Below are 26,395 nucleotides of genomic sequence, written 5' to 3'. Positions count from 1 at the left end.
AGCTCTCTATCCCTCTCCCTTCCTCTCTGTAAAAAATCAATAGCATATATATTTTTTTAAAAAGCAACAAACAAACCGGAAACCCTCGAGAGCGTATCTTTCCCATGAAGGCCCCGCTGGCAGGCGAGACCGGCTTCCAAGAGGTTCTGGGAGGGAGCCCGGCCGCCTGCCCCGGGCGCTCCTGGCATCCGACCCCAAAACTCCTGGAGGTTTTCCCTTCACAAAATTTGGAGCCTAAAATACGTCCAAGTACAGAAGGGGGGGAAATACACTCAGGTTTTCCTCAGAGAATGAGTTCCTCCCTTAGACACAGCATTGCTGGGGGCGCGGCTGGGCCCCTAGGACCCAGGAGACGTGTCCGTGTCCTTATCCTCGAGCCCAACCGTCCACATTCAGAGGCGACAACGTGGATCGATTCCATCAACATCCACCCAAATCAATGTCGGCCGGAGCTCACCTCCCAGGAACCTGAAGCTCACGCCCAAGAACCCCCGCGTCCGTCCCTGTCCTGACGTCGAATGAGCGTGTTCTGCCCCCTCCATGTCAAGTGTTAAGGAACGGGACTTGCATCTGCCTTTATTTTTTTTTAAAAAAAAAACAATAACAACCTTACAAAAGATGTTCTCTAAGGGCTGGGGGCGGGGGGAGGGGGGGAATCCACGGGTTGCTCTACGCGGACACACGTCGGTGACTGTACAGCTGACAGGGTCCATCCTCTGTTTAAAAAAATACCTCTCCGTCCCGCGGACCACACCCGGCAGGCGCCCCGAGAGCCTGCCCGCGGCCGAAACACCCTCACAGAGCGCCCCCCGCGGGCTCAGGCACCTTTATTGAGACAGTTTGGGGTTGGCTGGCCTCCTCCTCCTCCTCCTCTGCTGCCTGCGGAGCGAGGGCGCGGTGGGCGCCGCGGGCGCCGCGGGCCCCGGCCGGCCGGCTGGTTGTCACTTGCCGGCGGCCCCCGCCGTCGAGGCTCTCCAGCACGCGGTTGAGGCGGACGTTGAGCAGCCGCACCTGGGCGTCCAGCTGCTCCAGCTTCTCCTCCAGGCCGGGGCCGCCGGGGGGGCCGCCGGGGGGGGCCGCGCCAGCAGGCGCCCATGGGCCCGGTCATGAAGTAGACGGCCACCACGAAGCACAGGGGCAGCGCGGCGCCCTCGGGCTCGCCCTCGTACTTGTGCAGGATGTACACGCAGGCCATGGAGAACAGCACCACGCGCACCATCCAGAAGCAGCGGCCGAACAGCAGGTGCAGGACGCTGAAGGTGAAGCCCAGGGTCAGCGACAGGAACCAGTAGGCCAGCATCAGGAGGCCGACCAGGGCCAGGGCGCGGGCGGGGCTGCTGGCCACCGAGGCGGGGCTCAGGTACTGCGACATGTTGGAGACTGCGGGACAGAGCGAGAGGGGGGGGACAGCGGCCGGTTACGGGGGTGTCGGAGGCGGGCGTTTCGGGGAGGGGGCCGGGCGAGGGCAGCTCGGCGCACCCCCCGGGCCTCGGCCACAGCCCGGGGCAGGAAGCTGCCTCGGGAACCTTCACGCTAAGCCCTGGGGGGAGACGGCCTGGCCTTCCCCGGGTTTAACACGCCTGTCACGGCCGGTGGGGCCGGCACACTGTCCCTCAGGTCCTCCCTCCTCGCCTCTTTTTTGTTGTTGTTGTTCGTCCTCACGTGAGGATGTTTTTCCACTGATTTTAGAGAGAAGTGGGAGAGAGAGGGAGAGACAGAGAGAAACATGGATGTGAGAGAAGCACATCGATGGGTTGCCTCCTGCATGTGCCCTGACCAGGGCCTGAGCCGGGGAGGAGCCTGCAACCCAGGTACGTGCCCTTGACAGGAATCGAACCCGGGACCCTTGGGTCCGCAGGCCGACGCTCTATCCACTGAGCCACACTGGCCAGGGCCCTTCTCGTCTCTCGCAGCGACAAATGCCCGGCTGCAGCTGGACACACGGCTGCCCAGGGCGAAGGTATTTCCCAGGCTCCCCCCGAGAGCTACTCGACCAAAGGGTGTGTGTGTGTGTATGTGTGTGTGTGAGTGTGTGTGTTTTTTTCTCCTAAAAGTACCAGCAACGTGCCCTTTACCTCTGGTTCTTCTGCCTGCTGGGAATTGGATGCGATAGTAGGACTGGGACCAGCTGTCTTGGGCCACGAAGGGAGAAAAGTCACCGACTGGGGAGCAAAAAGATGGAAGGGGCCTGGGTCCCGAGGACCCGGCGCTGCCTCCCCACCTACCTGCCTCCCCACCTACCTGCGACCTTTCCCACAAGAGAAATAAGCTTCCGGCTCGTTCAGGCTGCTGCTCTGCGGGGGCCCTGACCCACAGCCAAACCTACTCGTGACCGGCACCCCCACACGGAGGCCCCTCGTGCGCGTGGAGGAAACGCGGCCGCTCATCCCCTGCGTGCCCGGCTCGGGGACATTTTCAAACAGAAAAGCGAAGAGAGCGGTGAGGGAAACGCGTCTACCGACACCCGCTCACCATCGCCCGCACTCGGCCGTGCCCTGCTCCCTCGCTCCGGCCACAGACCGGTTTTCACCGAACCATTTGAAACGTGCGCCTGGCATACTTCAGCAGGCTCCTCCCGCCTCTAGTCTTCCTGAGACAGGAATGGCATCAACACTATAAACTGCAGGTGCACATCATCATGACCTACATATACGTGACATGAGCACCACAGTAAGTTCCGTTCACGTCCATCATCTCAGATGGATACAAAAAAGGAAATAAATTTTGTGCTTGTCCTAAGAACTCCTAGGATCTAGGTCTCTCTCTCTTTAATATACTAGAGGCCCGGTGCACGAAAATTCATGCACTGGGGGAAGGTGGGGTCCCTCAGCCCGGCCTGAGCCCTCTCGCAGTCTGGGACCCCTCAGGGGATGTCCAACTGACGGCTTAGGCCCGCTCCCTATGGTCAGTCCGACATCCTTGGTGCTGCCTCAGAGGTGGGAGAGGTTCCCGCCACCACCGCTGCGCTGTCCAGCCATGAGCCGGCTCTAGCTGAGCGGCACTCCCCCTGTGGAAGGGGACTGACCACCAGGGGGCAGCTCCTGTGTTGAGCGTCTGCACCCTGGTGGTCAGTGCACCTCATACACCAGTGATGGCGAACCAATGACACACGTGTCAGAGGTGACATGCGAACTCATTTTTTGGGTTGATTTTTCTTTGTTAAATGGCATTTAAATATATAAAATAAATATCAAAAATATGTCTTTATTTTACTATGGTTGCAATTATCAAAAAATTTCTATATTCCTGGTTCATAAGTCGTCGCTCAACCACGGAGCCACGCTGGCCGGGCTAGCTCTCTCTTAACAACTCCTGCATGTCTCCGCCAGCAGTGTTCACGGCAGCCATCGTGTCGAACATGGCGTCCCTCGCACGTGTTTATCTAGAGCTGGAACGGGCACCTTCTGACCACCTCCATCCAACGCCCCTTCTCCCCACCTGCCTCCGGTCACCGCCCATCTGATCTCCTTGTTAGAGGCCATGTACCAGGGCGACCACAGCGCATTTGTCTTTCCCTGTCGGGCTCATCTCAGCATCATCCCCTCAGGGTCCATCCATTTTGTCAACAACAGCAGAACTGCCTTCGCTTCTGCGGCCGGATAGTGCCGCACCTGCTCACCCGTTCACCGGTGATGAGCACCGAGGCTGTTTCCCTGTCTCGGCCACTGAAGAGAATCCTGCTATGGACGTGGGGGAGCAGGTGTCTCTTATACCAAGTGTTTTCATTTCCATGAGCTTTTTTCCCAGAAGTGGGATCGCTGGGTCTGATGGCAGCTCTACTTTTATATTTTTTGAAATATGTTTTATTATTGTTATTTTTTTTCTTTTTTTGGAGACAGATGAAGGGAGAGAGAGAAGGGAAAGAGACAGAAACATCAGTGATGAGAGAGAATCATGGATCGGCTGCCTCTTGCACGCCCCACACTGGGGATGGAGCCCGCAACCCAGGCCTGTGCCCTGACCGAGAATCTAACCGTGACCTCCCGGTTCATAGGTCGACCCTCAACTACTGAGCCAGGCCAGCCGAGATCCAACACTTATTAGCGCTGGGCCCCTTAGTGCTGGGGCGGAGTTGGGGGCGGGTGTACGGCCTGGAGGAGATGGGCTAGACCCCCCTCAAGGAAATTGAGATTCCAGAGGGGTAACCCCCCCACCCACACACACACACACAGGAGGTTACAGCAGACAAATGCCATAACGAGAAAGAAGGGGTGGTGTGAGAACAGACGACGTCCCTTTACGTGGGGTAATCAGGATGGACTCCCTGGAGGAGGTGTCACACACCAGGGACCCAAAGATGGAAAAGACCGAGCAGGCAAAGGGCTGGGCGATCGCTCCTGCAGGAGACACCTACGGGGACCCCCGGAAGGTGTGGAGGCCGAGACCGGAAGGGAGGTGGACGCTGAACCCCCAGGAGCTCACAGCCCCCAAGAGAACCGCGTCACATCCAAGTGCCACCGGAAGTCTCGTGGGACTGAGCCCTTGACCTGTGGGATCCGAGGCTGCCTCCAGGCAGGTGGTGTCAGAATTGAGCTAAACATGTGGGACACCGGTCAGTGTTGGGGGGAATCAGGTCATCGCTTGGGAGTGCGGGACTGAAAAAAAGGGGTCCCTCCTTTCTCCCGGGCCTGGACTGTTTGCACAAACGCGCTGGTTTACACTGACACCCAGGTTTCCTTCGGGGAGTCTGGGACTTGGGTGCCTGTCAGGCAGAGGGTGCCCAGGTGACCGGCCCCCACAAACACCCCGGGCGCTGGGTCTCCAAGGGGTTTTCCGGGCAGACGCCACGCCGCACACGTGTCGTCCCAGCTCCGTGCCGGGGACCTGAGCGTGTCCCGTGTGCCTCCCCGGGAGAGGCTCTGGGAGCTGGACACCGGGGCCCGGTCTCCTCGGGACTTCGTCTCAGGCACCGTCCCCCTGGCTGACCCGGTGTCACGTCCTTCCGCCCGGATCCGCCGCAGCCGAGGCCAGGACGCCGAGCTGGTCCTGCGAGTCTCCGTCAAGCGCCTGGAGCCTGGGCGGTCCCGGACCCCGACACGGAGGCGGAGGCCTGGCCCCGGCGGCAGCTTCCCGGTTCCCAGGGCAGGACCGGAGGGCCGTGTGCGGGGTCAGCGTCACGTCACCGGTGACTCCGCCAGCGCCCCGCTCTCTGGATTAAACCCCTTCTGACCGAGTGACGGGAGCAGTTCTTTTTGTTTTGTTTTCATCCTCACCTGAGCATGCTCTCCACTGGTTTTTAGGGAGAGTGGAAGGGAGAGGGAAGGACAGAGAGAAGCATCGATGGAGGGCCTGAGCCAGGGCCAGGGAGGAGCCTGCAACCGAGGTCCGTGCCCTTGACCGGAAGGCCCTGGGCCGGAGCAGTTTGATGCGGATCCCAGAGAACCCCGCCTGCTCCGCACAGCAGCCCGGGGCACACACGCCCATCTGCGGAAGCTACTGTCACAGCCGGTGCTCATCCCCATCCTCGCTGCCCCCCACCCCCCATCCCGCCCACGGAGGGGACCAGTCACACCGGGAGAACAGCGCCTCGAGGGCACACCCTGCACCCTCACACCTACCGTCCAGGCCAAGGACATCCAAGATCTCCAACCACACCTTCCACAGCGCTTCCAGAAACACGTCCACGCCGTGCACGAACTTCTCCGTCAGCCTGGTCAGCAGCTGCGGACACGAGAGAAGGTCGTTACCACCCGCCCGCGGCCACCGCCATCCGGGCCCAGCGAGCTCACCGTTTGCCGTCAGCGGGAAACAGAGCCGGGGGTCACCACGGCCACCGGCGGCCAGGGGGCTGGCGAGCCGGGACCGGCTGTCGTGGGCCACGAACTGAGCGAACTGGAGTGTCACCTGCCTCCTGCACACCCCGCGGGGCCCACGGGAGGCGGGAGCCACCAGGGCTCTGCTGTCCCCGGCCTGCTGTCCCCTTTTTTATGAGTTTGTTGTGGTTAGTCTTCACCTGAGGATATTTTCCCATTGATTTTTAGAGAGAGTGGAAGGGAAGGAAGGGGAGAGAGAGAGAGACATCAACGTGAGAGAGACACACCCACTGGCTGCTCCTGCAGGCACACCAGCCAGGGTGGGGAGGGAATCTGCAGCCCACGCCTGTGCCCCTGACAGGAATCGAACCCGGGACCCTTTGGCGTGAGGGCTAGCCGGAGAGACAGAGACATCAGTGGGAGGTGGGTGGACTGCCTCCTGCACACCCCACATTGGGGATCCAGCCTGCAACCTGGGCGCCCCGACAGGAAATGGAACCAGTGACCTCCCGGTTCATGGGATGATGCTCAACCACTGAGCCACACTGGCCAGGCTGCTTCATGGTTTTTAAATCGGTTCCACACACCTGCAGGCTCACCAAGGCCTTACTGACAGACACCTAGGCTGTCCCCAGTCTGTGCTGTTCCGGGCAACGGGACCCTGTGGCTCAGGTGTGGAGGGTAAATGCCTCCCAGGGAACTGGCTCAGCATTTAAAACGCTCGCCTGCCCGGCCGGCGTGGCTCAGCGGTTGAGCATCGACCTATGAACCAAGAGGTCACAGTTGGATTCCCGGTCAAGGTGCCTATGAGAGGCAACCGATCGATGTTTCTCTCTCTCTCCCTTTTCCTTCCTTTTCCTCTAAAAGCAACAAAAACATATTTTTAAAAACGGGAAGGTAAAAAAAAAAAAAGAGAATTGTTTAGACAGAAAACACCACCAGCAAAGAGACTGCGTACAGAGGACACAAGCAGGCAGAACCACTGAACGTGGTCAGAAGCCAGCAGAGTGGTTATCACGTGGAGTGGGGAGGGTGGGGGAGGGGAGGAGGACAATTCACATGCTTACCCTGCAGGAAAGGGCGCCGATTATAATTCAATTACGAATGTAAAAATGCACAGAGCAGGCCCTTTGGGGAGCAATTCTATTTCTAACAACTTACAGGTGAAAATGTCTAAGTGCGTACACACGCACACCCCCCCCCCCAAAAAACCCCCCAAACCCCCCAACAAACCTATGAAGGCCTTTCCTGTAGCCTTGCTTAAGTGGCAAAGGCAGGAAACTGATAACGCACCCACCGCTGGGGGTGGGTGAAACGATGGCGTAGCCTTAAAACAATTTGCTCCAGGTACTGAGCCGGTCCGATCTCCAAACTTTAATGGAAAAAGAAGGCGCAGATCAGCGTGCACAGTGCAAAACAAACCAAAGACCGACGCGGGGCGGGATCCCTTTAAAAATAAAAACAGCCCTGGCCAGTGTGGCTCACTGGATAGAGCGTCGGCCTGCGGACCCAAGGGCCAGGGTTCGATTCCAGCCAAGGGCAGGTACCTCGGTTGCAGGCTCCTCCCCAGCCCAGGCCCTGGTCGGGCTGTGCAGGAGGCAACCGATCAATGTGTTTCTCTCACATCCATGTTTCTCTCGGTCTCTCCCTCTCTCTTCCACTCTCCCTAAAAATCAATGGGAAAATATCCCCGGGTGAGGATGAAAAAATAAAAGAAAAGGAAAAGAAGGTGGGAACAGCACACACACGCAAGGCAAACAGAACACCACTGAGGGTGGATGCATATACCTATAGACCAGCCGTGGGCAAACTACGGCCCGTGGGCCGGATCCGGCCCGTTTGAAATGAATAAAACTAAAAAAAAAAAAAAGACCGTACCCTTTTATGTAATGATGTTTACTTTGAATTTAGATTAGTTCACACAAACGCTCCATCCATGCTTTTGTTCCGGCCTCCGGTCCAGTTTAAGAACCCATTGTGGCCCTCGAGTCAAAAAGTGTGCCCACCCCTGGTCTAGACTCTCTAAAAATAAAAACATGAATAAAGTGAAAAAAACACCACCAGCTCTCGGCTTCGCTGTGCCCAACACATTCAGATGTTCCTGCCACACGGGTGCAGCTGGATCCCAACCCCCCTCCCCCGGCCCCGTGCTCCCCAAGATCCAGTCCTCCGTGCAGCCGCCTGGGAACCTTGCCGCCAACCTTGTCCCGGAACTTCCCTTCCCTGCCAACCCCCCTGCCCAGACCCAACGCGTGCCCCCTCCTCCAGGCAGGGCCCCACTTTATCTCCTGGGCACAAATGACACCCAGAGAGGTCAAGCGACAGGCCCAAGGTCGCGGAGCTGGTGAGCAGCAGAGCTGGGGGTCCGAGCCGTGTCTGTGGGTCCGCCCGGCCCCGGCACCCAACCAGCAGGCCGCGGGTTTACTTGAGACGCGTCCCCGAGTAGAAAACCAGGGTGTCTCTTTAAACACCCGCAAACTTCGCAAACCGCCGCGCAGCTCTGGCTCGAATTGGGAAGCCCAGGCGCCCGGACACTACAGCTGCAGCCAAATGCAGCCCCGTGTTCCTCTCCTGGAGGTTAACGCGCCGTCTCCCGCCAGCCCGAGTCCTGCGCGTCCATGCTCCGCTCAGCAGGAAATCAAAATAAGTCAACTCAGCCACATTCTAGAAGCGTCCCAGATTGGAGAAACCGGGAAGGGTCACCGGGGGAGGAGGTCTGGGTTCAAGTCCCGGTCCTGCCACTCGGCCTCGCCTAAAGCCAGTCACTTCACCACCCTGACCTCAGTTTCCCCATCTGGCCATCTGCAAAACGGACACAGTAACAGTGCCCACCTCCTAGGACTGTCCTAAGCCAGGGGGACATGTGGACATTTACAACATCATTCTCGGGCCACACGAAAGCATCCTCTTAAACATTAACCTGGCCCAGCCGGTGTGGCTCAGTGGTTGAGCATCAACCCATGAACCAGGAGGTCATAGTTTGATTCCCAGTCAGGGCACAGGCCCAGGTGGCACCGCCATCCCCAGTGGGGGGCGTGCAGGAGGCAGCCGATCCATGATTCTCTGTCATCATTGATGTTTCTCTCTCTCCCTCTCTCTCTCAGAAATCAATACGAAGAGAATTTGTAAAACATTAGCCTGCTGCATTTGGGATTTAATGTTCCCCTCCCCCTCCCCCTCCATCTCAGGCTCTTTAGCCCCGCAGGTGCTCCCAGCCCAGCTCAGCACCGCCTGCGGGCGCCCTGGCCGGGAGAGAACTACCAGTGGCCCATGCGAATGCAGCCATGACTCTGGGCGGGGAAAGCACCGGCCCCTCAGTCACCAACTCACAAGGACGCATTGTCCCCACTGAACAGGATAAAGGGACTGAGGCAAAGGCCCCCCGGTCTGGAAGGGGGGGGAGCCCCAACGTGAGCCCACACGTCTCGGGGTTCCCAAAGCCCAGAACTAGCGCGAGGCTGTGCTCAGGGAACCACATCACCACGCGCCAGGGTCCCCTCCACTTCCTCCTTCTGGGGAGTCGCCGGTGAACTTCTGCCCCAATGGCGGCCCGAACCGCCCAGCTCCGAGGGCCCAGCAGGGAGCGGGGAGCCACCCCGGCCGCCTCCTGCGCGCTCGACACCCTCCCAGGAGGTGCAGGCCCCCGGACCCCTCCAAAGTGCTGAACCAAACGCCCCCAGCGAGAGGCCCGCCGCACAGCGGGCGCGCAGGGGGGTTACAGTTGCCGAAGCAGCGGGACAGCCCGCATCGCTCCCTTTCTTTTCTTGTAAAGTAAAAGTTTTGTGGGTTTTTTTAAAAAAATAAAAGCATAAATATCTTCAAATCAGATAGAGGAGGGCCCCGGGGGAAGTGGGCGCGAGGCTAGAAGAAATCTGGGGTCGCTGGGGAGCGGACGCGGGAGGGCAGGGCGCCCCCTGGGCAGCCGGCGCGGTGCCTGGCTCATAGTAGGTGCTCATTCAAACGCGGAGAATGAATGAATGAGGCGCGGGTGGCGTCAGCGCAGCCTGGAGGCCACGGCCGGACGCGGCGCCCTGGGGGGCAAGGTCCAAGGAGAAGTGGGGCGCAGAGAAGAGGGAGCCCCGAGGCCCTGAGCTCACACACACGCGCCGCCAGACCTGACACTGGCCGGGCAGGTTGGGCGCAGGCTAAGCACCCCCATCCCGAGCACCCCCGTCCCCGGTCCCCGTCTCCCCACGCCCCGGAGGCCGCGCACGGCCCCGGCGCCAGGTGCGCGCGGCCGGGAAGGTGACTGCGGGCACCGGCCCAGCGCCCACCTTCTGAGCGGCGCGCACGTTGTCCTCGCCGACCAGGCTGCTGACGCTCTGCCAGACGGTGTTGACGGTGCGGCGGTGGCTGTTCTTATCGGCGCCGCCGCGGCCCCGCGCCCCCTGCGCGCCCGGAGCCAGCAGCGCGAGCAGCAGCGGCAGCAGGAGCAGCAGCCCGGCCCGGGCCCGGGGCCAGCCCGAGGCGCGCGCGCCCATCCCGGGGCCGGAGGGATGCGGGTCGGGAGGAGGGGGGAGGCCCGCACCGAGGGACGCGGCGACTCCGGCGGGGACCGCGTAGGCGCGCAGGGGGACCGCGCGCTGGGGAACCGCGCGCCGCCTGTGCCCGCCGCCGCCGCCGCTGCGCCACCGGCCCCGCCCCGCGCGCAAAGGCGCCACCGCCCTGCCCACGTCTGGCCCCGCCCCGGACGCGGGTCCCCGCCCCCCCCCAACCTGGCGGGAGCCGGCGGGACAGGTTTGAGGTCGCTGTGTCTCCCCTCCCCCACCCCCTGGAAGGCCTCCCTGACCTGGTAGGGTTTCAACCTTTTTTAAAAAATATATATTTTTATTGATTTGAGAGAGGAAGGGAGAGGGAGAGAGAGAGGAACATCCATGATGAGAGAGCATCATGGATCGGCTGCTTCCTGCACGCCCCCTACTGGGGATCGAATCCGCAACCCGGGGATGTGCCCTGACCAGGAATCGAACCGGGGACCCTTCTGTCCGCAGGTCGATGCTCTATCCACTGAGCCAAACCCATTAGGGCTATTTTTATTTTAAAAAATAATTGTGAACTTTTCTGTAAAAAGCAACCCATGCCTGGAAAACTTAAACCAGCCTCAACAAGGATAAATGACGGCGGTGGGTTGGAAGACAAGAAATGCGCGTATTACATCCTCCACCGAGGACCGCCGGCGCCCAGGGCCAGGGCGCCGCTGTTGCCTTCATTCTGAACGATTTAAGGAGAGGGAAGGCGTCGGGCACCCCTCTTGCCCGACCTGAGCGAACTGCATCTCAGAGAAAGTTATTTTTAGAAAAGTCCAGCCAGGACGGGAGGAAGGAGCGGGAGGATGAGACAAGCATCGTGCAGGCCTCTGTCGTCCAGAGATGACAACCCAGAGGTTGGCGGGGGGAACCGGAAATTGAAGGGCCCCAAGTCCTCTGGACCTGGACCCCCAAACTTAGTAGCAGGAAGGACCAGCGCCACCTACGCTGGCTTCTTGCCCAAACACGTGGACATCCCGGAAAAGAAACCTTCATTGTTGCCAAACCAAAGAGTGAAAAATCGCATCTTCTTCCCCAGCTTACATTTTTCTGGATCGCTGGCGAGGTTTTCATATATTTATTGCCGTATACTTGACCTTTTTTAAAAGTACACGTTTTAGTTGAAGTAGAGTAAGCCAACAGGGAAACACACGGATCATACGGTGTCTCCCCGTGGATCTAGGCGGCGCACGGGCGACCAGCGCGCACCGGAGAAGTGCGACATCGCAGCTTCCCTGGAGGCCTCTTTCGGTCCTTGCCATTCGCTGGGACCCCCCTCCAAAATGTAGGGGTGCATTTGGCCTGTTTTTAAACTTGATGTGAATGGGACCCCAGCATAGAGGCTCGCTCCTGATTGGCCTCCTTTGTTCAGCATTACGTTTATGAGATTCATCCCTTCTTGCTTTACAGAATGATCTTTAACTCTCCGGAAGATAACCTCCGGTCAGGGGCACGTGCCAAGGTTGCAGACTCAATCCCCAGTAGGGGACATGCAGGAGGCAGCCAATCAATGATCCTCTCTCATCATTGATGTTTCTATCTCTCTTCTTCAATAAAAATATATTTAAAAATATATTTTTTAAAATGACTATCTTTTCTAAATGTCTAAAATAACCCCTGGTGTCTTCACCTTTTTTTTTTTTTTGTAATGATATAATTTAAATGTTTGCCTTTAATGGGTTAACGCTTTTAACAGAAAAAAAAAAAGGCGACACGATATTACCGTTCTGTTTGCAAGATAATTACAGGATTCAGGAAAACTATTATTTCCGAGTGCGCTGCAGACGGTGTGATGTGTAATGAGAGTGTAAAGCGAATAGATGCCTTCTCCTTTGACTCCTTCTGTTCCTGTCAAGGAAATAGTGCCTTTTTACTACACAACCAGTGTGCGTTTGCTACAAGAATATCAGAAAATGCAAATGAGCAACAACAAAAAAAAGGGGAGAATCCGTTTGTACTAAGGGGAGGGTTGTGTTATGAAAAGTGACAAAACATTCCCACGAAGCCAAATTAATATTAATAGGAAAATTCAGACTAAGGGACGCAGTGAAAACAGCCTGCGTTTAAACTGGACCGCCTCGAAATTGGCCCCGCCCAGGCTCCAGCCGGGCCCCGCCTTCCCCTTAGCCCCGCCTCCAGCCCCGCCCCTTCGAGGGTCCCGTTAGTTCCAGTTCTCGCGAGAACGCAGCCCGGAAGTTTTGCGTCCGGTGCGGTAGTGCAGGAACCCACGTGGGCTGGGCTTGGGGGTCCGCTGCCGCTGTCCGCGCCGGGGCTGAGCGGGATCGGGGCGCCATGGGGAAGCTGCACCGGCGCTACAACGTCAAGGGGCGCCAGCAGGCGGCCCCCGGCCCCTCCAAGGGCCCCCCGGAGCCGCCGCCCGTGCTGCTGGAACTGGAGGGTGAGGCGTCCGGGGGCTGGGTTTGGGAAGAGTGGCCGGCCCGGGCCTGGGGGTCAGGACAGGCCAATGGGAGCCGAAGGGCTCCCGACGACGCCCTGCCCCCGCCATCCGGGGGTCGAGGGACCAGAGAGCGCCCCTCTAAGATGATCCAAAGAAGGGGGCGCAGTGACAGTCTACGTTTTTTTTGTGTTTGTATTGACTTCAGAGAGAGGAAGGGAGAGGGAGAGAGAGAAACATCAATGATGAGAATCACGGACCGGCTGCCTCCTGCACGCCCCCTGCTGGGGATCGAGCCCGCAACCCGGGCCTGTGCCCTGCCCGGAATCGAACTGGTGACCTGGTTCATTGGTCCCCGCTCAACCGCTGAGCCACGCCGGCCGGGTGACAGTCTTACTTAACTGGGTTTGGGACAATACCTGGGGTTTCTCTCCCCTAATGTAACAGCGGAGGGGAATTTGGGCAAGAAAGTGAGTCCGTTTGTCCTGATGGCTTCGTTTCTACAAGCTCCTTGCCCTCGATTTGTGTTTTGAGCCCAGACCCTCCTGCTCAGCTCCAGGCTGCTTGGCGCTCCGTTTAGTAAGAACACCTACTAAGTGCCAGGAACCCCTAGATGCTGGAGAGGAGACCAAAAAAAAAAAGGAGGCTTAAGAAAAATAAAAAATCCCTGTCTTAGTGAGGCTAGCGGCTCCTGGGAGGAGACAGCAAAGACAGTCAAAACACACCGAACGTGGTGTGGACGTAAGTACTAAGGAGATAACGCAGAGAGGTGATGGTGAGCCGTGACGTTGCATAGGGTGGATGGGGGAGGCTTGCTGAGAGAGAGAGCATTGAGTCAAGACCTGAAGGTGGCCAGTATGGCTCAGTGGAGATGAAACTTAAAAATGGGGGCAGTCTGGAGGACTAAGAAGGCTGAGTCTGATGAAGTAAGACTCTGCTGATACAGCCCTCCTAAAAAAAAAAAAAGGGTTGGAGAGAGCAGCCCTTATTGGAGAATATCACAGGGCTGACTGCACTACCCAACATTCTAAAAAAAACAAATAAATAAAATAGGGGCAGGGCCCCGCCGGTGTGATTGAGCATTGACCTATGAACCAGGAGGTCAGAGTTCGATTCCCAGTTGGGGCACATGCCCTGGTTGAGGGCTTGGTCCCCAGTGCGGGGCGTGCAGGAGGCAGCCGGTCCATGATTCTCTCTCGTCATTGATGTTTCTCTCTCCCTCTTTTTCCTCTCGGAAATCAATTAAAAACGTGTTTTTAAAAAATAAATAAGTAGATATGGCACCAACTTGGTACCTCATAATATTATGATGAGAATAGCTTTGATCTCACAGACCCGCTGAGAGCAGGCCCCAGTTGCGAGGGACACACTGTTACTCATCCTGTGTCCTCTCCCCACGCACCCCCACACTGGGATGGAGGCACCCTGGCTCACAGCAGAGCCCGACCCGTGGCACGTGCTGGGTGGGTGAGTTGAGTGAACGCAGGACCGGCTGGGCCCGCACCCCTGGTCCTGTGTGAGCGTTCACGGGGCTCACGTGCAGGGCTGGGGGGCAGGGGGGTGGTCCCAGAGGAAACCAGCATTAATGGGGAACCCCGGGTACTGCCAGCATCTGAACTCCCTGGCCCTGGGGCCCTGGGTCACACAAACGTGTCTTCTCAGATCGGGACACGTTGAAAGGTGTCGATGCCAGCAACGCCCTGGTCCTGCCGGGGAAGAGGAAGAGGAAGACGAAGGCCCCTCCGCTGCCGAAGGCGAAGAGGCCTCTGACCAAGAAGGAGCGGAAAGCGCTGCAGAGAATCTTGGAACAGAAGGAGAAAAAGAGCCAGGTACGCCCGCTCCGTGGGGTCTGAACCGGGCCCTCCAGCTTGGAGAGAGACAGGGGGGCTGGGGGGTCCCCAGTCCCAAAATTCCGGGCATGGGGAGAGACTGAGAAACCCCGAGCTCAAGGCTCTGCCGATTCATGGTTGACTCTGTCAAGGTCACCGTTGACTCTCTGTCAAGGTCACCACAAGGGCACTGTGTCTCCAACAGGGGCCACTCGGGCCTCCCTTAGCAGCACTGACAGTCTTCCCCAGAGCGTGTGTCCCTGTAAAACCCTGCATGGCACTGCCCACCCCCCCCCCCCCGCCCCCCGCTGTTCTGTACCTCGTTCTTCTCTTTTATCGATTGTGAAAAGTACGTACAGAAGCACATAGAAAATACGTATGATTTCAAGAACGATAAGACAAAAACTCACGAGTTGCCCACCGGGAGGAAGAAGCCAGTGGGCATAGCCCGCGTGTTTGCTGGCTGCGGTGGCAGTGGCGCAGGGAGAGTCGCGTTGCCCCGGCCCCAGACCCCGGAGGGAGGACACAGCACACGCATCTGTTGGCTTACGAGCGGACAGTGCAGTTGCCATGTGACCTTCTGTTTAAAAAGGCTGTGGGGGGTGAGGGGTCGGAGGGGAAGAGATGAACCCATGGGCACAGACAGTAGTGTGGGGAGGGCCAGGGGCGGGGCGGAGGGGGTCAGTGACCGTTAAACGGGGGACATCTGTAACACTTTCCACAGTAAAGATAAATTTTTAAAAATATAAAAATCGCCCGGCCGGCGTGGCTCAGTGGTTGAGCATCGACCTATGAACCTGGAGGTCACAGCTTGATTCCTGGTCAGGGCGCCCGGGTTGCAGGCTCCATCCCAGTGGGGGGCGTGCAGGAGGCAGCCGATGGATGTTTCATCACTGTTTCTATCTGTCTCTCTTCCTCTCTCTTCTTTCTCTGTTTTTCCCTTCCTCTCTCTTTAAAATCAGTAAAGAAACATGTTAACAATATATAACTTCATATAAATAAACAGGCTGCGAGCACGCTGAGCTCATGGGGAGCGTCACCGCCCTGGGAAGAGGGCCGTGGCGCCTCCCGTGGTGACGCGTGGTGACACGCGTGTCCCCCCGCAGCGCGCCCAGATGCTGCAGAAACTGAGCGAGGTGCAGGTGTCGGCGGCGGAGATGCGGCTCTACTTCACCACGTCCAAGCTGGGCACCGGGGCCCGCATGTACCCGCGCCCGAGGGTGAGTCGGCTGGCGCCGCGGCAGCCCCTCCCGGTGGCGGGTCCTGCTGGGGCGCCTGATTCCCGGCTCTCCTGGCAGGAAAGCTGACGAGGCCGCGGCCCAGGGTCCAGAGAAGATCAGCAGCCTCAGCGGGGCCCGCCGCAAGCGCCGGCTCCAGGAGTCGGAGGAAGAGTCCGAGTCCTCGGTGGAGTCGGAGCCGGACGAGGCCCCAGACGCCGAGCCGGTGGACGCCCAGCCGGTGGACGTGGGTGCAGGGATGGTGGCCCTGCCTCTGCCGCCTGCTCCACCAGGGGACGCGGGGGAGGGCTCGGTGCCCAGCGGTCCCCCAGCTCCTCCGGCTGCGGCCACCTCCCTGCCCAGGGCCCCCGCGAAGCCCGCTGTCTTCATCCCCGTCCACCGATCCCCGGAAATGCAGGTTCGTGCCCCGGTTTTCGTGATAAGGCTGCGTGGTGAGGGTTCAAGGGTACGGACAGGGGCGGAGAGAATCATGGGTCGGCTGCCTCCTGCACGCCCCCCACTGGGGATCGAGCCCACAACCCCGGCCTGTGCCCTGACGGAATCGAACCGTGACCTGGTTCATAGGTCGACGCTCAGCCACTAGGCCACGCTGGCCGGGCCACCCACCTGTATAGAGACCACGCTGCCCTATGTAGTCTTTGTCAGAGTAGAGCCCCTGTCCCCTCTGCCACCTGCGGGGATGCCCCCCAGGCTGACTCCTCCCTCTGCAGGAAGAGCGCCTGAGGCTCCCGATCCTCTCCGAAGAGCAAGTGATCATGGAGGCGGTGGCCGAGCACCCCATCGTCATCGTGTGCGGGGAGACGGGCAGCGGGAAGACCACGCAGGTGCCGCAGTTTCTCTACGAGGCCGGATACAGCAGGTGGGGCCTGGGTGACGGTGGAGATGTCCCCGTAAGCCCCCAGGAGCCTGGGCTCCCGGGGATCGGTCCTGGCCCTGCCGGTCACCACTGTGTAGCTCTGGGTGGGCTGTTGACCGTCTCTGGGCCTCCGTCCCCCTGGCTGTGAGATGGGGCTGTCCGTGCACCCCGTTCCCACGGTTGTCACGTCAGTGAAGTGACTGACTCGGGGTGAAGCGCGGAGGTCAGTCCCGGCTCTGTGTCCTCCCTCCCCCAGTGATGGCTGCATCATCGGCGTCACGGAGCCCCGCCGAGTGGCTGCCGTGGCCATGTCCCAGCGAGTGGCCAAGGAGATGAACCTGTCGCCACGGTGAGGGCTGGGCCTCCAGGGGTTAGGCGTGGGGGCCGGTCCCCTGGCCTTGCCCAGGGTCAGCCGTGCGGGAGGCTGAGTAGCGTTGCGGGCCCACGGGCCCTCGTCCATCCTAAGGGCGCTGGGAGGGGCATCACTTCTGTGTCTGAGCACAGGGTCTCCTATGTGGGACGGGTTTCTGAAGGGTCCCGGGTTCGAGTCCAGTCAAGGGCATGTACCTCATCCCCGCCCCGCCCTGGTCGGGCCGCATGGAGGGCAACCAATTGATGTGTCTCTGAAAGTCAATGGAAAAATATCCTCACGTGAGGTTAACAAACAAACAAAATATTGGATTCTTATTGTCTGATTTGAATAAAACTTAAGTAAGTAAACTGCCCGTTGTGGAAATTATGAGCCTTACCCGGCCTGTGTGGCTCAGTGGTGGAGCATCCCCCTGTGAACCAGGAGGTCACAGTTCGATTCCCAGTCAGGGCACATGCCCGGGCTGCGGGCTCCATCCCCAGTGGGGGGCGAGCAGGAGGCAGCTGATGGGTGTCTGGGCCTTGTTGTGGGCTCTGCCCTCTGGGGCCAGGCCTCTCTGCCGCCTGCCTTGGCGTGGCCCTGAGGCTTCAGCGCCCGCCTGCTGGACCTCGGGGGACGCCCGCCTGTCCCTGCAGGGTCGTCTCCTATCAGATCCGCTACGAAGGGAACGTGACGGAAGAGACCAAGATCAAGTTCATGACGGACGGCGTGCTGCTCAAGGAAATCCAGAAGGTCGGTGGCTCCCCTGACCTCCCAAGAGGGGCCCGGAGGGGGCAGGGGGCGTGGTTAGGTGCCGCCTCACGCCGGCCTCCCCACAGGACTTCCTGCTGCGCAAGTACAAGGTGCTGATCATCGACGAGGCCCACGAGCGCAGCGTGTACACGGACATCCTCATCGGCCTCCTGTCCCGCATCGTGTCTCTCCGGGCCAAGGTGTGTGGGGGCGGGTCCTGCTGTCAGTCACTTCTCCCCCTTTGGCTGGGACCTTTGGCAACCAGAACGGGGCTGAGGCTGAGGCTGAGGTCTCCCCCGCCCTGGTGCCCACGGGTCACCCAGCCTGTCGATCGCAGAGGCTCCTGCCGCTGAAGCTGCTCATCATGTCGGCCACGCTGCGGGTGGAGGACTTCACGCAGAACCAGCGGCTCTTCCCCGTGCCGCCCCCGGTCGTCAAGGTGACGCTGGCCAGGGTCTTCGGTGGCAGGGAGGCGGGAAGACGGGCCCTGTCTCTTGGGCAGCGAGTGTGCGGGGAGGTTCCCAGGCACCACACGGAGACCTAGGGTTGGGAAGCCTGGGGGCGGGGGCGGGGCCGAGCCGGCTGAAGCTGGGCCCTACGGTGTTTGTCCGCTGCAGGTGGAGTCCCGGCAGTTCCCGGTGACGGTGCACTTCAACAAGCGGACGCCGCTCGAGGACTACAGCGGCGAGTGCTTCCGGAAGGTGTGCAAGATCCACCGCATGCTGCCCGCAGGTGAGGCCTCCCTCCAGGCCCGTGGGCTCGCCCTCCCCGAGTGGCTCGGGTGCCTCAGTTTCCTCGCTGGTTCCAGAGTGCTTGCAGCCCCTGCCCTGCCCAGTCCCCCAAAAGCATCGTGCGGCCTCAGTGACTGGCGGGTGACTGCTGTCCACATCTGATAAGCAGAGCCCCCAGGTGCCCGACAGGACATGTGGACGGGGTCCCGCCTGAGCGTCACTGTGGACCCCAGGCCCCGTGGCGCTTGTCCGGTTATTTCCCTAACGTGGGCGCTCCCTGTGGCCTGGACTGGCCTGTTCTGGGCATTTCGCGTGACTTTCATGGGTGGCCGGGGCGACAGTGACCGAGGAATCCCAGTCCCCGCGCCCTCGGCCTGGGGGTGGCTGCCGGGCACCCGTCCGTGAGTCCTGGTCTGACCAGCTCCCACTGCGCCCGGCTCGCTCAGAGCGGGGCTCGGCCCACAGTCGGGCCGACGTCACTGCTTGCCACGGCGGAGCGGGAGCGGGTCACGGGCCTCCTCCTCCCGCAGGCGGCATCCTGGTGTTCCTGACGGGACAGGCCGAGGTGCACGCACTGTGCCGCAGGCTGCGGAGGGCCTTCCCACACGTCCGCCGCCGGCCACCAGGTAACACCCGCTGGGCGCTCAGCCCGCTCCCGGGGTGAGGCTGCTCCTTCCCTGCCCTCCCGCCCGGCCACAGGCCCGCCCTCCCTCACCTCCCGCCTCTTCCAGAGAACGAAGACCAGGGAGATTCGGTGGAAGAAACGAGGAAGTTTAAGAAGTCGCGGGCGCGGGCGAGGAAGGCCCAGGCGGCGGTAGGTGGAGGGCGGCTGTGGCTCTGAAGGGCCTGGTGGCCGCCACGTCCCCCCTCCATGGCTGTGAGGAGAGAAATTAGTGGAAGAGACAGAAGCCCCATGCCCATCACATTAGGCTCGTCTCCGGGCTGTGTTCCCCGGAGAAGCTTCCAGAAGGCCGGCTCTGAGCGCCTGGGCAGTAGGGTCCTTACTGACACAACTAACCCGCCTGCTGCATGTGACACGCCAGGCAGGGCCCGTGCTTCACGCGTGTCAGCAGCCGTCCTGTGAGCCTCCCCAGGTTCTAGGAGAGGAAACAGGCCCAGAGAGGGTGGGTGGCTGGTGGGCGGCCGGCGGGGCCTGGTGCTTGTTTATCCCGCTCACGACACGGGTCTGCACACGCACCTGGTGCGGCCGGGTCCTGAGGCCTCGTTTCCCGCAGACGCTGCCGCAGATCAGCCTGGACAGCTACTCGGTGCTGCCGGCGGGCGAAGGGGACGAGGACCGGGAGGCGGAGATGGACGAGGAGGAGGCGGCGCTGGGCTCCGACCTGGACCTGGACCTGGGGGACGGCGGGGCAGACGGAGGTGCGGCCCTACCCGCGGGCACCCAGCTCCTTCACTCAGCCCCACCCCTCGGGGGCTCGGGGCTGGGTCGGGACCTCGGGTTTCCACTCCTGAGCAGCTGGGGTTACGGCTGCCCTGCCCCCCGCTGTTTCCCGAGCTCCTGAAACTGCCTGGCCTCGGGGCTACCTGGGAGGCGTGTCCAACTCCAGAGCTGCTTGCTGGGGTCTCTGTGTGCGTGCAGGCCCAGCGCCGCCGTCCGAGGCACCCCCAGCGGGCCCCTCCCAGGCTCTCCAGGCGAGCAGTTCCTACCGCGTGCGGGTGGCCCCTGATCTGGGTCAGGCAGGGGCCAGGGGGAGCCTCGGGCCTCTCAGCCCTCCGGCCACCCAGGCCCGGCCTCCCTGCCCGCTGTGCTGGCCCCGAGGGCTGAGCCCCCCCAGCAGTATGGCTGCCAACGGGCCTCAGGCAGAGCAGGCCCGGGCGCCGGGCAGGGAGGCCGGCCCCTGCCTGGGCATTGATGCCAGCGGGCCTCTGCCTCCCGCAGGTGAGCAGCCGGACGCCTCGCTGCCTCTGCACGTGCTCCCGCTGTACTCCCTGCTGTCCCCGGAGAAGCAGGCACAGGTGAGCCGGCGGGGCTGGGGCCATACCTGGCGTGGGGGGGGCAGGGGGCCCTACAGGCATGGGGTGGGGCAGAGCCAGCTCATCCAATTTGGCATAGGAGCCTCCTGGCGGGGCAAGGGGCGGCTGTGCAGCTCATCTCCTTCCTTCCCCTAGCCGGGCCCTCGCCAAGGGAGACATCACCTGGCCCTTCCCCCCGCGAATCCCTTCCTGACTCGGGGGGTTTGTCTGCTGCCCCTGCCGCCGTCCTAGGTCTTCCAACCTCCCCCCGAGGGGACCCGGCTGTGTGTAGTGGCCACCAACGTGGCCGAGACGTCTCTCACCATCCCGGGCATCAAGTACGTGGTGGACTGTGGGAAGGTCAAGAAGCGGCATTACGACCGCGTGACCGGCGTGTCCTCCTTCCGGATCACGTGGGTCTCCCAGGCCTCCGCCGACCAGCGGGCGGGCCGAGCCGGACGGACGGAGCCCGGGCACTGCTACAGGTGCGGCCACTCTGCCCCACACCCACCCGGGAGCAGGAGAAGGGGGTCCCACGTCCCGTCTCCCTCCTGTCCTCTCTCTCTCTCTCTCTCTCTCTCTCTCTCTCTCTCTCGATAACCAACCAACCAGTCAGTAGAATCTCCCGCCCCGCGAAGCAGCTGCTGCCCAGCCCGTGTCACAGCTGAGCTGAATGAGGCAGGAACAGGCGGGCCCTGTGGCGAGTCAGGGCTCCGGGCGGGGTTCCGGCGGGTGTCTCCCCGTTTTCTTGTGTCTGAGCAGCGGGCCTGGTCTCGCAGGCTCTACTCCTCCGCGGTGTTCAGCGACTTCGAGCCGTTCCCGCCGCCCGAGATCACCCGGCGGCCGGTGGAGGACCTGGTCCTGCAGATGAAAGCACTCAACATCGAGAGGGTTGTCAACTTCCCCTTCCCGACACCGCCCTCCGTGGAGGCCCTGCTGGCCGCCGAGGACCTGCTGGTCGCGCTGGGGGCCCTGCAGGCGCCCCCGAAAGCGGAGAGGTAGCGGGGAGCCGTGAGCCCCACCCCCGCGTGTGCCCGGCCCTCCCCCCTCAGCTCCCCCGAGCTGACCTGTGTGGGCCCTGCGACCCCCAGGATGAAGCAGCTGCAGAGGTCGCGCCTGAGCTGCCCCATCACCGCGCTGGGCCGGACCATGGCCACCTTCCCCGTGGCGCCCCGCTACGCCAAGATGCTGGCGCTGAGCCAGCCCGACGGCTGCCTGCCCTACGCCATCACCATCGTGGCCGCCATGACCGTCCGGGAGCTGTTCGAGGAGCTGGACAGGTGGGGCAGGGGCTGGGCGTGGGGGCTCGCTCGGCTGACGGGGCCCTTGGCTGAGATGCCTGGAGCCCGGCTTCTGGTGAATGGCTGGCTGTTTGGTGGCCTTGGGCAAGGCCGAGGGCAGGGCTCCTGGGACCGTAAGGGAGAGAGAGAAACATCCATATGAGAAGGAAGTGGACCGGCTGCCTCCTGCACGGCCCACACTGGGGTTCGAGCCCGAAACCCGAGCCTGTGCCCTGACCGGAACCGAACCAGCGACCTTTCAGTGCCCAGGACCAGCCCAGCCCAGCGAGCCACCGGCCAAGGCTGGGTTGTCTCTGTACTGACCTCTAGATGTGCAACTGCTGGGCTGGAAACGCCCGTTTTCTATCTCGGCTGCCGGAGGTGAACTTGGGCAGGAGGCCTAAGGCTTCCTCGTGTCAGCACCCCCCGCCCCCCAGGGCATTGTCCCCATCCCCGAGGCCCTGGGCCAGGGCAGTACCCGGGGCCGTGCTGTGTTTGCAGGCCGGCCGCCAGCGACGACGAGCTCGCCGCGCTCAAGGGCAAGCGGGCCCGCGTGGCGCAGATGAAGAGGGCCTGGGCCGGGCGCGGGGCTTCCCTGAAGCTCGGAGACCTCATGGTGCTGCTGGGTGTGTGCCCGAGGGGCGGGGCGAGGGGGCAGCCAGAGAGAGGGCAGGGGAGGGGGGCGGAGGGGGCAGCCGGGGGGACAGCCAGTGAGCGCCCCTCTCCCCCAGGCGCCGTGGGGGCCTGCGAGTACGCGGGCTGCTCGCCCCAGTTCTGCGAGGCCCACGGGCTGCGGTACAAGGCCATGCTGGAGATCCGGCGTCTGCGGGGCCAGCTGACCACTGCAGGTACCGCCCCGCCCGACCCCCAGGCTCCCGGGACCCCCATGCTCAGTCCCGGCAGGGAACTCGGCCCTTTGACTGTTTAGAGTCGTCCTGAGCGACGTTGTCCACGTACAGTCGCTCCCCAGTGACCCACCGATTCCCATTGGCACATTGACCTGCTCGCTGACATAGCTCGTGACCCCAGAGCCAGTCCTGGGCACCTCTGGGCCTCTGAGGACTCGGCCGTCTGCCTGCAGGGCCTCAGGCTCGCCCTGTCCTGGGTGGCATCCCTCTGTCACCCTCGGCCCCTGCTCCCGGGGCCCATGCTCGGCGCCCCCTTGTGGGTGAGCAGGCAGTTGGAGGATCCCACTGCCATCCAGGCGGGAGGAACATTCCAGAAAGTCCAGTGCAGCCCCTGCCGTCTCGGGCAGGACCGTGTCCCGGGCCACTCTGCCCCCCGGAGGGCGGGGTCTGTCCTGAGGACACACGGTGGGTGGGTGGCCGCGGTGTGGAGGGGCTGTGGTCTGAGGTGCGGAGCTGGGAGCCGCCCGTTGAGTGCGTGGGGCGATGCCACCCCAGGCCCCACGTCCTCACACCCGGCTCCCCCCAGTCAACGCCGTGTGCCCCGACGCCGGGCTCTTCGTGGACCCCAAGATGCAGCCGCCCTCCGAGAGCCAGGTGACCTGCCTGCGGCAGATCGTGGCGGCCGGCCTGGGTGACCACCTGGCCCGCAGGGTGCAGAGCGAGGACCTGCTGGATGACACGTGGAGGAACGCCTACAAGGTGGGGGCCCGCTGCGGGTCAGACCCCCACACCACCTGGCCTGCGGACGTGGACAGCACACCGGGCGGGGCCCATGGGCTCTGGGTGGGCCCGTCCTTGGTCACGTCCCCACACAGATCAGGGTGGCGTGTCCAGTGGGGTCTCATCTTTTTGGGCGTTGGCTTCACCCTGACTTCACTTCCGTGACCACTTTGTTGAGGTGTAAGTCACAGGACGGACAGGTCACCCGTGGGACGTGTGCAGCTCGGTGGTGTCCGGTAGATTCCGGGAGCCAGGCAGCCGGCACCGCCGTCCATTTCAGGGCATTTTCGTTGCCCCACAAGGAACCCTGCGCCGCTCCCAGCCCCTCCATTTCCCCCTCGTCTCCGCACCGGCTCCACCTCTGTCTCCGGCTTTGCTTATTCCGAGTGATTCCTGCGAGAAGGAGCCCAGGACACGCGGCCTTTCCTGGCGCCCGGGCTGTGGCGTGTCCGTGCGCGTCAGCGGCTTCTCCAGGCCGAGCCCCGGTCCCTCGGACGGGTACGCCCCGGGTTCACCCACCGGGTGCTCGGGGTCTCCTGGACTCACCACGCACCCCGTCTCTGCAGACGCCGCTCCTGGACGACCCCGTCTTCATCCACCCCAGCTCCGTCCTCTTCAGGGAGCTGCCCGACTTCGTGGTCTACCAGGAGGTCGTGGAGACGACCAAGATGTACATGAAAGGTAGCGGCCCCCGCGGCACGCTCAGCGCTTAGGGTGTCGGCTGCAGGCTGCAGGGTCCCGGGTTCGATTCCGGTCCAGGGCACCTGCCTGGGTTGCAGGTTTGGTCCCCAGTAGGGGAGGTGGCGTGCAGGGGGGCAGCCGACCCATGATTCTCTCTCATCATGGATGTTTCTCCCTCTCCCTCTCTGTAGTCAATAAAATAAATTTTAAAAAAGGAAGAAAGGTGGCAAAGCTGTGGCTGGGAGCCGTGTCCTGGGCCCTGGGTGGGGAGATGGCTCCGGCCCCTCCGGCAGCGGTGCCCTTGACCCCTCCCCTCCCCCTCCGGCAGGTGTCTCGGCCGTGGAGATCCAGTGGATCCCCGCGCTGCTGCCCAACTACTGCCAGTTCAACAAGCCGCTGGAGGAGCCGCCGCCCGCCTACTGCCCTGAGAAGGGGCGGGTGCTCTGTCACCGCGACAGCGTGTTCTGTGAGTCTGACTCCCTGGTGGCCTGGGGCTCCCGCACCTGCGGTCTGACGCCCTGTGTCTGGGGGGGGGGAAGGGTCACCCCAGGCTGCCTGTCCCTCTTGTGTGCGGGGCCGGGCGAGGGACTAGGGAGGCCGTGGGCTCCACCCGGCCCCTCACGCACCCTCGCCCTTCCTCCAGATCGCGTGGGCTGGCCCCTGCCCGCGGTGCAGGTGGACTTCCCCGAGGGCCTGGACCGCTACAGGCACTTCGCCCGCTTCCTGCTGGAAGGGCAGGTAGGCTGTGCTCCCCCTGTGTGGCGGGCGGGAGGGGAGCCGGGCCCTCGCTGACCCTCTGGTCTCGGTCTCCCCAGGTCTTCCCCAGGCTGGCCTCCTACCAGGCCTGTTTGCTGTCCAGCCCCAGCACGATGCTGAAGACGTGGGCCAGGTACGGCCTTGCCTGGGCGCCTGGGCCGGTGGTGGCGGCAGCTGGTGCTAGTCTCCTGGGCCAGCGTAACAAATACCACCGACCAAGCGGCTTCAGTCCTCAGGAATCTATTCTCATGGTTCAGGAGGCCAGACAGTCAACACCTCAGGACTGTCCCCTCCACAGGCTCCGGGGAGGTCCTCCCGCCTCGACCAGCACCTGGAAGCCCAGCTTTTCTTGGCTCGTGGCCCCAGCACTTGCATCTCTGTCAGAGGCAGCCCAGGCGCCAGTGGTGGGCGGGGGGGGCGGAGAGGGGATGAGGGGTGGACCCTCCTGGGCAGGGCTGGCCGGGCGGTGGCCAGCCTGTGGCCGCGTGACGCCCACACCCACGTCCCGCCCGCAGGCTGCAGCCCAGGACAGAGAGTCTCCTTAGAGCCCTGGTTGCCGAGAAAGCCGACCACCGAGACGCCCTGCTGGCTGCATGGAGGAAAAACCCCAGATGTGAGTTTGACCGGAGGCGCCCCCAGCCAAGGGGTTGAGAGTGGACGGGATGGGGGTGGCCAGGGCAGCCAGGGTTGGAGAGGCTCTGCCTGGAGTGGGTGGCAGGGTACAAAGCCCTCTGACCCCATCCACCCCGCCCCCCGCCCTGCAGACCTGCTGGCTGAGTACTGCGAGTGGCTCCCGCAGGCCATGCACGCCGACGTGGAGAAGGCCTGGCCCCCCACGGCTGACCGCTGACCCGATGGCTGGCCACAGGACTGAGGACTGGTCTAGGGACCCAGGGGAATGGCAGCAGCCCCTGTCAGACACGGTCCCTCTGGCCCCCGGAAGCTCTCGTGCGTCTTGGCCCCATCTGGGGTGACTGCAACTATTTATTAGGGGGTGGGCAAGGGATTATCTCAAACGCCAACCTGACCCCTTTTTAAAGGTGCTCGTGGGCTACATTAGCGCCTGTGGAGCCACAGGGCGGGAGGGCAAAGCCGCTGAGAGCAGGGGCGACTGCAGGTCCCTCCTCAGGGGTGTCGATGGCGGGCAGGGCCCCCAGGCTCCCACCCTCTCCTGCAGAGGGGGCACCAGGAGGGGCGTCCCCCGATGGCCAGCCCCCGTCAGTGCCTTGCTGAAATAAATCGTGGCCCAGCTGGCCTGGCTCCTGGTTGAGCATCGAGCTATGAACCAGCAGGTCACGGTTCGATTCCCTGTCAAAGCACATGGCATAAGCCTGGGTTGCAGGCTCGATCCCCAGTAGGGGGTGTGCAGGAGGCAGCTGATCAATGATTTTTTTCTCATCATTGATGTCTCTCTCTCTCCCTTCCTCTCTGAAATCAATAAATATATATATTTTTTAAAAATCTTGGCGTGGAGTCCAGCAGTCCTAGTGCCTCTGAATGTGGGTGGTCTGGGGGTGCCCCTCCCCCACACACGTGCTCTCACCTGCTGTCAGTGAGGTCACCTGGGTGCCAGGTTCCTCCCACCTTCACCGGGTGCTTTTCCTCAATCAGTGTGTGCGGGTGCCCCAGTGTAAGTGCCCGGGTCA

The 26,395-nt window shown here is 62.1% G+C and overlaps 2 protein-coding genes and 1 non-coding gene across 3 annotated transcripts; 2 read left to right on the top strand and 1 right to left on the bottom strand.

Moving 5' to 3' along the window:
- Nucleotides 1-543: 543 nt before the first annotated feature.
- On the bottom strand, nt 544-10,352 carry BRI3BP (BRI3 binding protein). The gene is given in 4 exon segments (XM_070399964.1): nt 544-1,060; nt 1,062-1,380; nt 5,559-5,661; nt 10,028-10,352. Coding segments are annotated over 4 exon segments (894 nt in total). The 5' UTR covers nt 10,235-10,352; the 3' UTR covers nt 544-795.
- A 2,128-nt stretch (nt 10,353-12,480) lies between these two features.
- Nucleotides 12,481-26,210, top strand: DHX37 (DEAH-box helicase 37). Its single transcript, XM_070399966.1, has 26 exons — nt 12,481-12,677; nt 14,337-14,503; nt 15,610-15,727; nt 15,807-16,138; nt 16,452-16,600; nt 16,854-16,946; nt 17,603-17,699; nt 17,786-17,899; nt 18,037-18,138; nt 18,317-18,431; nt 18,961-19,056; nt 19,162-19,244; nt 19,666-19,810; nt 20,331-20,407; nt 20,657-20,889; nt 21,184-21,402; nt 21,496-21,684; nt 22,186-22,310; nt 22,416-22,532; nt 23,119-23,291; nt 23,879-23,993; nt 24,322-24,459; nt 24,637-24,731; nt 24,809-24,882; nt 25,265-25,362; nt 25,514-26,210. The coding sequence occupies exons 1-26, from the start codon at nt 12,572-12,574 to the stop codon at nt 25,597-25,599; spliced, it is 3,456 nt and encodes a 1,151-aa protein (XP_070256067.1). The 5' UTR covers nt 12,481-12,571; the 3' UTR covers nt 25,600-26,210.
- Nucleotides 13,569-13,702, top strand: LOC138998232 (small Cajal body-specific RNA 4). Its single transcript, XR_011469101.1, has one exon. It is a non-coding gene; the product is annotated as a small Cajal body-specific RNA 4 (non-coding RNA).
- Nucleotides 26,211-26,395: the final 185 nt, after the last annotated feature.

This window comes from Myotis yumanensis, unplaced genomic scaffold, assembly GCF_028538775.1.
Source record: "Myotis yumanensis isolate MYYU_CA2020_CCGP unplaced genomic scaffold, mMyoYum1.0.hap1 SCAF_19, whole genome shotgun sequence".
NCBI lineage: Eukaryota > Metazoa > Chordata > Mammalia > Chiroptera > Vespertilionidae > Myotis > Myotis yumanensis.
Note: the sequence above shows the minus strand (reverse complement) of the source record. Positions and strands in the feature narration are given on the sequence as shown.